Here is a 12,548-nt window from a genome sequence, read left to right as displayed (position 1 = left end):
TTGTTGGAATGTTGCTGTAAGCAGCGTAAGACTATACTCACCCATTTTGGCATCTGTTAATTTCCCCCGTACGTTATTCATTACCTTTGGTGTAACATAATATAACAAAATAGACTACAAAAATGATATCAGGTCTACACAGAAAACTACTTGTTTATATTTATAATATTTCCGATATTTTTTATCGTACAATACATATGAATAAAAAAAAAAGGAGGCTATAAAATAATACAGCGCTCTTTCGTGATAAATTCAGATATTATATAGAAATGTATAGTTATTACCATACTTGAAAACCCCACAACTTCACGATAATATAGATAATATATATTGTTTAATAATAACTTCTTCATAATACCGTACACATAATATTCTACTCTCATTCTACTCTCTCTTAGATATCTTATCCGGATTCTCTCCTGCATGAGACTTAACACACAAATAACATGAATTCTCCTTTATAATAGATTACATGTTGACTTATGAAGTATAGACATTGTGTAAATAGTCTCCTTCACTGTAACACAGTGAATATAATTAATATTCTTCAGTATTCTGAACACGCTCCTCTAATGTATTCGAAGTTAGACATTACGTGAAGCTATTCGTCTTCGAATTTCTTTCTAGATAATTATATACACGCATAGGCGGATCCAGAGGGGGGGTGCAGGGGTGCGCACCCCCCCTTTTGTCCTGAAAGTTTATTAAATGACCATTGAAACTCTGGTGAAGTGAAGTGTGCACCCTCCCTTTTCTCAATAGTGTGCACCCCCCCCTTTCTCAAAAAGCTGTATCCGCCCCTGACACGCTGCCCAAGTACATTCCACTATATAAATGCAGACATTGTGAAAACATGTGATATGATCATGAGTTAAGTACACATGCATATAACCACTCATTTTCATAATAATTCCCACATTGATTTAAACTATCCTCCATTGTAGTTTGGCCTGTAACGAGACCACTCGTCCTTAAAGTAATGTACTTAATATAAACAATTGATCTTTTCAGTCTATAAACACTTACCAGTACCACAGGGTTGTCTCCCTTAGTTCAGACCACATCAATTTTCCATTTTCCATAGCGGAAGATCGGTTGTTCCAGCCCGCCTCAGACCAACCCCGTGAACATATAGTCCTTGTTGTTACCCTGCCTGCGAACGGCATAAAGGGGAGAGCACAACGACTGGATCACTATACTGTGTAGGAGTCGTATCCATTGTGGAATGGTAACTCAGTGTTCACGCGCACGCACGTACGCTATATAATTGCAACAATCACACGCAACGTAAAACCTCTACCAACCTCACCACCCCACATTGGTTCAAGTCCCCGGGGTGTCAGTAGCAGTGTACCATGAGCTCCGTTGCCTTATTGTACCCCGCCGTCAAAGTCTCACCTCGCTGCTACCGTGTGCTCTCAGATCGTGACGTCATTCAGGTAGACATGTTACACGTGACGTGTAGATAGTCACGTGGGTGGTATTTGTGTCTGACAGTTGATACTGTTACTGTTTCTAACATTGTAGATTTCCACGGTTGTGAATTCAAATGAGATATATGTTTGTACAAATAGTATTGTTCTCTACGCTTGTTGAATAAAATATAGTCATTGGATATATAGCGTTCCTTGTTAAGATGGTGGAGTAAATATTGCTAGCTGGTTCTATGGAATACAATATGACAAAATGAGTATTTTCACTCAGCAAAATTCCAGCTATCAGTCGGTGGTCTGTAAATAATCGAGCCTGGACCAGAGAATCCAGTGATCAACAGCATAAGCATCGATCTACGCAATTGGGAAACGATGATACGTGTCAACCAAGTCAGCGAGCCTGACCACCCGATCCCGTCAGTCGCCTCTTGCGACAAGCATGGGTTGCTGAAGACTAATTCTAATCGGGATCTTCACGGGTACCAAGCGAGTATGTTTGGTTAACCCCTGTATGAACAGTTTCCAGTTATGCCACAGTGTGTTAGCAAAATGTTGCTGTAAGTGATGCAAGTCTGAGACTTTCGGCACAAGGCTGACCTCGTATGTGGAACCAAGAACCGACAAGCACGAGGATGGTGCTACAAACCTAGAAACACAATCAGTACCAACCGGGATTCGAACCGACGATCAAACTAAGTCCAAATTAGTAATTACATCGGACATGATCTTTTTCGGTAATGTGTCAAATTTACAAATTTCACCCGCAACCATTTTAAAAGCATTTAACCTCGATGTTGTGAACCTCGATCAAACAACTTACGAGCATAAATCGTATAACGCTCTTTGAAATCTTCGGACAATAATTCGAATGTACCTTAAAAGTGTAATGTGGGCATCAAAAGTCTGGAGCTGCAGTAATATGGGACAGCTGTAACGTTCAAGCCTTCCTCTTGTCATACAATCTTGCTATACAATCCAACGTTTTCCAAAACTGGAATTAGTCTTTGGAAAAACAACAAGCAATGTTTGAAATGCACAGCGATAGTGGATGACATCTGCCTGTCATGCTCATCCCAAGCTTGAGAAAATGGATTCTTTAAGAATATCTTAATCTTTGGCAAGGAACGCGATAAAAGAATCCCTATAAAACAAAATGCAACACAGCTCGCAGTGCATAATTCGAACGATAAAGGAACTGGTTGGTGGACCAGCGATACCGAATGCAGCTTAGGGGATAGGAAGGTTGATGACATCAGTATCGCTAAAGATTATTTCAATTGAAACCCCAAGTCAAAACTTCACGCACTACCACCCATAGTCGTCATATGCACATAAAACGCATTTCGCAATCATTGGAAATTTCTACTAAACCCGGAGTCCATTGTCGACCATGATTGAGTGAGTGAATATTCCGTTCAATACCGGCAATGTCATGGCGATGGACACCAGAAATGGGCTTCCCACAGCACCCGCATGTGTATATGAATTTCTATGAAATGGTGATGACACCAGGTGCTAGGAGAACTATCAGCGGTCTCTCGTCACAGATGGGACCAGTGAAGTTTTTATTCAAGACACGGTCCTGCTAAAGGGAGAGGGGAATCAGTATGTGACTGGAATAATGAGAGCTCACATTACTGTAAAACATCGGTACCAACTTCACTACACATTGGGTTCATGCAATGGACGTGTCGCACATCCGTGATTGTCTTACTTTCATTAGTTGACTTAAAAATATACAACACTGTGGTCGACTATATGCACAGGTGATGGGAACATGAAACATGTGAAGCACAATACGTGCGCTGGAAATCGTAAATCTCTCAAACCGATCGATAGACATTTAAAAATGCTGACATTTCCAAATCAATTTTTGTTGTGAATAATTGCGTTTTTGTTCATGCGTTTTGTTGCTTTGTTGTGGTGGCAGTCTGTAAACAATAGAATCTGGACCAGACAATTCAGTGGTCAACAGCATGAGCATCGATCTACGCAATGGGATACGATGACATCCCGTTAGTCGCCTTTGAAGACAAGAATAAATTCTAACCAGGATCTTCACGGGTCGTACTAGCAGCAGCAGCACTAGTAGTAGTAGCAGCAGCAGCAGTAGTTGTTGGAGTAGTAGCAGCAGTAGTAGTAGTTGTTGTAGTAGTAGCAGTAGTAGTAGTAGTTGTTGTAGTAGTAGCAGTAGTAGTATTTGCGTTATTATTCATGCGCGTGAAAAGCGGGTTGGAATGACTAGTGGTTACCATACATATTTCGACAAACAAACCGCGTGACGAGTCACTCTCCTCTACGCCGAAAACTTCGAGCTCTGCCATCGTTTCTGAACCGACTTTCATCTGTAAAGAGCACTCTCTCCCAGTCACCTCGCTGCCATCGACACCCAGTTGCGCCCATTGCAGTCTGCGTTGACGGTGTAGACGGGTCAAGGCCATTTCACAGAAGGGGCGATAGGCTCGTATACCAGCCATACTATACCAACTTGGACTGTTCGGCTCCTAATGGCGTGTCCTAGCTAGAGCTGTCGTCGCCGTTGACACTTTCACGAATCTCTTCCGGCGGTGGATCTACCGGATGTAGCAGTCTTCGGTCGGTGCCGTGACTCTTGGTCTTATCGATCTTGGGCGGTATTGGGTCTGGCCTATGTGTTGGTAGCGGTTTATCATTTTGCTGATGGTGGGCTGGCTGCAGTTGAAGGTTCTTTCCAACTGACGTTGTGAAGCCTCCACATTGGTCATACCGATCGCCCTGTCTGGTTGCGCTTTCGGAAGTCTTGGCATATTCGTAGTGTTCTTTTGGTTATTGTATGCTTGCTCTGTCCAACATCGGTATTTAAGCCACAAACATGCATTTGGACCAGTGTCCTACATATGTTTTTCACGTTTGTAAAAATTCACGTATCGGACGAAGTTTTCGTACAGAAGCGTTGTTATCGGGACCATTTTGCGTTTTGGAGAATTTGTTTGGTTGGGTTCAAACTGCACCAGCGTTTTTGTTTTTTATACAATTACCTTAAAAGTGACAACTTTCTATTGCCCGGTAGTTAATTTTCATGGAGTAAGAACCTATCGAGGCAGAATGGACCCCGATTGCCCAATGCTTGTCATCAGTGTCCGAGGTTTATAAGGATCAGGCGGTGTCACTGTGTGACCTGGCTGGTTGTGTGTCACGGTTTGGTATTTGTTGACTCTGTAGTATGTAAATATGTGACCTATAAATAATCAATTCAGGCTCCGGAAACCAACTTCAGCGCGGAAACGTCATTCATTCAAGTATAGTTATGGGTGACTGGGTGCACTGACTAGCATCATGTATGTCATCATAGCACAACTGGGTAGATCAATTCTTGTGACGAAGTCACTCGATTGTCACTTGCAATTAGAGAATTGTAATCCAAGTGTTCTGACTGAAGGCTGTGGAATGTTACAATGCCGGAAGTACGCTAGATGTGAAATCAGACTATTTCATTTTTTAAATGACATATTTGTCCAACTCCCGATTCTATTTCATCACGACACACTATACAAATTTAGTTCAAATATATACAATAAATCTGTTCAAATACTATTACACTGAAGCAATACAAAGACAATATATACTCTTTAAAAAACAACAACTTGACATGCTGTTTTAGAGTTCACCTACTGACTGCAAATGACTGATTCAAACATGACATCCTTGATCAGTTACAGTAAATTCATCACTTGACAAATTTCCAAAACATGATTATCCAGAAAGTGTTTGGTAAAACCATAGAGGGCTATTAAAGCCACTTGGTCAGAGTAAAATGTCAGTATCTGGTGTGACCACCATTAGCATTGATAACAGCTTGGCAGCGGTGACCCAGAGAAGAAAGGAGACGCCGAATGTTGTCTTCAGGAATGTTTTGATACACTTGCGGAAGTCCTGTGTGCAATTCTTGTAGTGTCTGAGGTGTCTGGCGGATTATGCTGGCGATAGCGTCGATCAAGAGTATCCCATAGATGTTCAATGGGGGATAAATCGGGTGATCGAGAAGGCCAAGGTCACAACTGAACATTGTTTTGCTGGAGGAAGACCTGTCAAACAGTGCAACGTGAGGTCGAGCATCGTCATGCTCCAAGGATCACATTGATGTAGGGAACGACGTGACGTTGAACTGGTCTTCTGGCAAAAAGTTTGGTTTTCCATAGCCAATTGCGCACTGTCTGGTCGGAGATTCGGAGCAGTCCAGGGATTTGGATTGTTGTGGATGATGCGGCCGTGTTGTTTGAACGAAAATGTCTCATCCGGATGTAGCGATCCTGGACGGCGGTGGTAACTCCAGGTCACCTGACCTGGGTCTGTCATTAACACTCCCAGTATTTTTGTATCGGGTTTGAGATGATCTGTCTGGACACGCTGTAATGCCTTGCCACATCACCGATGGCGTTGTGTCGTTGAGCTTCTGTCAGTCTTTTCATTCTCTTGTCGTCTATAGTGGCTTAAAGCAATACATGTGGAGTACCATTGATGTGGCTTTTTAATGCCTACAGTCATAGGCTTCAGCACAGGGTGATACACAATTTAATGATGCTCGTGCATTTCATGTAGGGTGCGTTTTAGCGATTCACTACAGACGTGAGTGTAACGTTACGTTTTGTTAAACGTTTCTTCTTTCCATTACCCCACATGCTGGCATTCAACATGGATTGGTTTGTGCCAAATATTTTCCTAAAATTCAAATTTGTCCTATGTCAAGTTTTTTTTGTGTGAAGAGTATATAACTCACTAACATTCAATGACTAAGATTTCCTCGCCCCGTTAGACCTGATCTTCAGCAACCTGTAGTTGTCAGCGGCGACTAACGGCATCGGGTGGTTGGGTTCTGTTACTAGGTTACATCCCATACCAACTGCAACGAATAATGCTCAAGATGTCCATCTTGGAATTTTCTGGACTAGACTCGAATATTTACAGACCTCTGTAGTATAGCCATCCTCGAAAATCACCAGGGTATACGTTACGATCACTCTCCACTATACCCTGGATGCATCCACGGCTTGGGGCGATGATTTTATTACCTCCCTTGGCTGGCTCCGCATTCTCACAGTAGCCAATCAGCTAAGCCGCCGTTACAACCGAGCTTGCCAGTGTCAACAAAGATTGCGGTCGCAGTTGCAAAGGTTTGTTCGCTGTGCCACTCTGATTTTTGGGAAATAATAAAGACAAATTGACAGATCTGAAACTTTAAAAAGAATATATGAAAGAACTCCTTCTACTTCTTTCAGAGTACCTCTGCATCAATTGTGTTGCCAAGTTTAAACGTTAGATAATTTAAGACGCGAAAGTGAGTAGTGATTGGTACGCTCAACTTCTCCAGAGTAGGCACCTGATATCATCGCCCCAAGCCGTGGATGCATCCAGGGTATAGTGGAGAGTGATCGTGACGTATACCCTGGAGATTATCGAGGATGTAGTATAGCTGGAATAATGGTAACTGCGGCGTAATTAGGAAACAAACAAACGAAGAAACAATACAAAAAAATCCATGTCTTTAATAAGAGGGTAACATACAAATGCTCCAGGAAATAAATGTACATGAAGAAGAATGCAGATAGTAAACTGAATGCTATGTACAATGTGAAGAAATACTAAAGCTCCGAACTAAACATCCATAATGCTAAAAATAGTCACCTTTCTGTATCTACAGTGGAATTATTGGACAATGAATCTTGTGGTTAGCAAGAGTTATCCCCCTTACGCGAGGCTTCCCATACATGTGCAAACTCAAATTCGTGTTACTCGTTTCATACAAATTCTGCTAGAACTCCAAATCTTATTCCTTAAAAATTCAATTGTGCACGTCACTTCATACACAAATGCAGACGGGTATTTTCATGTGGTGCTTCTGGGAAGGCATCGGGAGATGTTCACATTCATTCGGTATTTACACTTTCGCTTTTACCATGATCTTTCATTCACCCAAATCTAACAAAACGTTTTAGATATATGCACAGTGTATGACACATGCGATTGGTGCTGATGTAAAATGATATATTAATTAGGGTCTATGATTATTTCTCTCACTAAATTTTGTACGAAGAGTAATATGAAAACGCATGCTTCCCAGTCCGACCCTTCGTGTATACACTATAACAACATTCGAAGTTCGAGACAGTCATATCAGGTTAACTTTACTTACACGAAAGAACCGGATGGTCCGTAAGGATTTTTAGCAGCATGTTACACATCTCTATTGAAACTATTTTTTATTCAAAATGTGAGCGATTGCAAACAGTTCCATTAAATATATAAAACGTATTGATTGGTTGTCTGCGAGTAATTCGGCTACAGCTTTAAGACATACACTTTATTTCCATATATATATATAATATGTTATTGAAAGGAGGAACAGTACCTGCACACCTAGCAATAGACCAAATCCCAACCAATACCAACTGATCGGTACTACACGATTGGGAATCGTATAAGCATCAGAGTGTAACAAGCTGAGCGCCTGGGTGGCACGCTTCTCTGTGACAAACACATATATTCTTGGTTTAGGATGAAGAATTTGGATCAACTCACTCTTACTCTATCACTACTAAATGATCTATGCAAGGAGAACCCCATGAGTTTGTGAGTACAACTGACATTTAAAGAGATTGTGACGATTTCATGAAGATATGACTGAAATACAAAAGGAAGGTGGTGACTTCCCTCAAGGTACACCTTTAGGTTTTGAGAAATTTGTTCCATAGTGATAAATATTTTCAAAACGCAGTCTCCTTTCCGCAAACACGCGATGTTATACAATTCTCACTTAATCGTTTTCACAATTTTCCTGTTTGCTGATTGACAGTCATATCTAGTTCAAAATGCATGAGAAGATAGCATGGTATGACGCTATGAAGCTATGACGATATGACTGATAACTGCACAAAGGCAGTCAGTTGTGCCAGGTAAGTTGTCTGTAAATAGACAAATAAATGTAAACAGCAATGACCCTGTTAATTTATACTGACAAGGGGAAGGCGATCTTTCTTATTTTTACCGTTTTTTCAATCCCCTTCCCCTTATTTAACTTCATCTCATCCTAAAAGGTATCATGGCGCCTTTGCAGCATGTATTATTTTAAAACTAGTTTTCTAAAAAACATCCTTCATAATAGGTCCAGATAACTTTACTCTTGCCTTCAGTATAATGTCTGTCAAGTTCATATTTCAGGCAGGTGTGTAGTCAAGTGATTAAAACGCTCTCCCATCACACCGGGTTTAATTCAATATTCAGTACGATGTGTAAATCCCGATATTTCCCACGCCGTGATATTACCGTAATATTGCCGATATTTCCCACGCCGTGATATTACCGTAATATTGCCGATATTTCCCACGCCGTGATATTACCGTAATATTGCTAAAACAGCGTAGAGAAGTAATCAGTCATACACTCACATGCTAGTACGTTTGGTTTTGGAAAATGAACGCCCTTGTCCGACATCGTGTCCATCGGAAGCGTTCGTAAAATGATCACCAACAAACCCGTCCTATCTAACCTTGTACCTCGTGGGTCTCAAACAAAATACAGAATTAACTGTAGAGATGCGGTGGTTGGTAGATAATACATCTCCGTGGCAACATAAAGAGGAATGGACGTAATGACGATTAAATGTCTCTTGTCAAACCTTTCGAACCTACCTATCCCTGCTTACTGAAATATTTTCCAACCACCTCGATGTCGTATACTTTAAACAACGAAGTGTCCGCCGTCCCTGTCAGCATTCTTCCGACGGTACCCCACTCACATACACACTGTTCTTGTTGGTGCCGTTAGACATAGACACATTTTCTGTATCCTTGCTGAATAGGGCGTTGTCAAAACCAGACGGCGGTGAGGAGGGCGGGGGAGCATGTCGACGCCGCCAGACAACTATGATGACTATGATGATGATGAGGAAACTGCTCACTCCGATCAATATGCCAGCTATCTGACCGGCCGAGAGCCCCTGGTCAGCGCCTAGAATAGGAAGTAATGGGTGGTGAAAGGTAAGAACATGAGAACTGTTTCACGGAATATAAACGCAAGGAGCTTACTGTTCGCGTGGACAAAGGTTTTTCGTGGACAAACGGAGAAATTGGTTAAGACAATATGCATAGCCCAGGTAATAACACGAGTTTTCTTGGTGTATCTTTGCTGGTTATCTTCCATTGTATGAGGACATCACATCACAGAAACCCATGAAGATTCGGGTTAGAATTGATCTGCAGTAACCCATGCTTGTCGTAAGAGGCCACAATGGGATCGGGTGGTCAGGCTCGCTGACTTGGTTGACACATGACATGTCATCGTATCCCAATTGCGTAGATCGATGTCATGCTGTTGATCACTGGATTGTCTGGTCCAGACTCGATTATTTACAGACCGCCACCATATAGCTGGAATATTGCTAGGTGCGTTAAACAACAATCACAGAAATAAATCAACTGAATCATATGTTGAAGATCTCTGTTTGGCAATACCTGAGTGGAGCTTCTCATGTTGGGGTACCCTGGGAGGTATGGTCCGGGTTGTTGAAGTACTAGGGTTAAATTTGGGTCTGTATGTAACTTGCTTTGTAGTTGATGGTGTGGTCGTAGTAGTTGTTGTCGTAGTGGTTGAAAGTGTAGTTGTTGAAGGAACAGCTGTTGAAAAAAAGCAAAACCAAAGTTATAATTACCTGTTACATATAATAGAAATGTATGTTATAAATGGGATTACACTTTTTCAGTAAAGTACAGATTCTAGTACGTTTTGGGGTTGAGTTCCATGGGGGATTCAAACCCGAACTCTTACAGGAAGGCACCAAATCGCCAGTACACAATGTCAGCGATCTGTTACCGGGCTTTGAACTAAACGTGGACGTTTGGCAACTGGAAGTCCAGACCACGTATTTTTGTTACTCTCTGACAAGTGTAAATTTGCACGACCACCAAGGCTCCAGGGCTCCGTTCCTCAAAGCGATCGTAGCGCAAAGTTGATCGTAACTCCCATACTTTAACATAGACTTACGACTGTTGTAGCGCTACGATCGCTTTGAGGAACGGGGCCCTGTATTGTATTTGTCAGAAATTCGGAAACCTGAGAATATGACACCATGTATATCATTTTCTATTACATCGATAGAAAAGGCAAAGCTCTCGTATTCAACTCTTTGTTTGGAAATAGGAAAGCTCTTAAGACTTGAAACTCGCTCATTCAGCATTCCGCGTATGGTTTCAAGACATGAACAGATGACATCGCATCGTGACCTTTCCTTCATTACGGCATAATGTTAAGTCTTAGCAGCGAGTGTACCATAACAGCTCAGATAGAAATGAGTGCGAGTGGAAGCGGTAGCTTCTACTGATAGAGCAGGATGTGCTTGCCCTTTTTCGGAACACCTGTCATTCATAAAATTGTCAAACGTTTGTAAATAAGTATGGATCATACCAGTTGCTTGATGGACATTTGGAAGTTGGATGGTAACATAAGAACGTATGGTGTGGATTTACATTATTCTTTAAATAATATAAAAGTTGTCTGTCCATACCATACGTTTCTATGTCATCATACCAGTGGAATCAGATGAGGCGAGGGTCTTCAAACTGAGCCCTTAAGGCGAATGTAATTCATAAGTGTGAGAACTTACCCACCAACGTTCGTGAAATAGATATAATCGAACACCAAAACTGAATTTTTTATTTTTCCATAGTAATGCTCTGTAAGATAGCTGAATTGTCAAACAAGACACTGACAATAGGTAGTAGATTAACCTATTACGCATGACAAACAACTAATTTTATATAGGGTTTAGCTGATTTTCTTGAGAAATCGAGGCGAATTCGACTCTGATAAAAACAACGTCAATAGAAAGGTTAGAATAAGTCATTTGAGAAAATATTGTATACGAAATCTCGTTAATCTGACGCTGTAGATTTCGTTGAATTCTTCTGTAAGTACCTAACAAGCCAGCTTAAATAGGTATAGACATTCCTTAAAGTAATCATTCAGAAGAAAGTATTTCCAGGTTTGAAAATCGCACTGAAAGCATTTGATTGTGTAAAGGTTCAACATTGAGAAATGTCTTACTTTTCTTGGTTTTGCAAATATACGACCTGTCGGTGAAGCAGGTGACGTCGTTCCAGGCGTAGGTGGTGCGGTAGTATTCCACGCAGTTCTCCTTGTTCGTCCCGTTCACGTCGGAGGGTTCCCCGGACGCCCACTTGAAGAAATTGACTGGCGTCCCGTCGCTCCACCCAAACCCTCCTGGAAATAGTTAATGGGTGAAAGAAGACCAACATCAGAGCATAAAGGATTGCCCCCAAGTGATGAACCCATGAAGATCCAGGCTACAGTTGATCTTCAGTAACCCATGCTTGTCGTAAGAGGCCACAATGGGATCGGGCAGTCAGGCGTAGATCGATGCTAATAATGTTGATAACTGGATTGTCTGGTCCAGACTCGAGTATTTACAGACCGCCACCATATAACTGGGATATTGCTGAGTGCGGCGTAAAACTAAACTAACTCACTCATTCTCTTGTGATGATCAAAACATCTGCTCTTGAATGAACCCAATCAATATTTTCCTCTCGAGTGTGTAAACATTAGTCGTCAATACTGTGTCACTATAAATAAATATTTTCATTTGTCATCCATTCATGGACGTGTTTTGCTAGTTTGAAACACAATTCACGTTAGTGTAACCTACAGTTTGTAGGTATGATGCGGACATGGTTTGTAGATTACAATACATGATACAAAATCGGCACATATTGTTTAGCCTTTTCAGAGAAAACAATCTGACTCACATGGTTTTAAACGACGTGTGGTGCAAATTCTTGTCGGGTCGTCAAATGTACTCTTTCTCTCACTCACTCAGTCCCTCAAACACATAAACATAAAAGCACACACAGACGCAAAAGCGGAAACCCCAAATTTGGTTTCATGCCTTGAAACCGGGTCTTTGACATGATGCTCTAATCACTAGGCTTCATAACTACCCAGTACAGCAATACTTGCGACAAGCATGCCATGGCCCCGTTACTCAGAGAGATCGTGGCGCTACGACAGTCGAAGTCTATGTTAAAGTATAGGAGCTACGATCACCTTAGCGCTACGATCGCTTTG

The 12,548-nt window shown here is 41.5% G+C and overlaps 1 protein-coding gene across 1 annotated transcript in view; it reads right to left on the bottom strand.

Annotated features, from left to right (window-relative positions):
• Positions 1–6,938: 6,938 nt before the first annotated feature.
• LOC124287665 (macrophage mannose receptor 1-like) overlaps positions 6,939–12,548 on the bottom strand; it is a 76,698-nt gene continuing 71,088 nt past the window's right edge. The window contains exons 41-43 of the mRNA XM_046724167.1: positions 11,508–11,684; positions 9,920–10,081; positions 6,939–9,416 (exon numbers count right to left, since the gene is read on the bottom strand). Coding sequence (XP_046580123.1) covers positions 9,175–9,416; positions 9,920–10,081; positions 11,508–11,684 — 581 coding nt within the window. The 3' untranslated portion in view covers positions 6,939–9,174. The remainder of the gene's footprint in view (positions 9,417–9,919; positions 10,082–11,507; positions 11,685–12,548) is intronic.

Source organism: Haliotis rubra, unplaced genomic scaffold (assembly GCF_003918875.1).
Source record: "Haliotis rubra isolate DU_JTF1 unplaced genomic scaffold, ASM391887v1 Scf404, whole genome shotgun sequence".
NCBI lineage: Eukaryota > Metazoa > Mollusca > Gastropoda > Lepetellida > Haliotidae > Haliotis > Haliotis rubra.
This window is presented reverse-complemented; position numbering and strand designations above follow the sequence as displayed.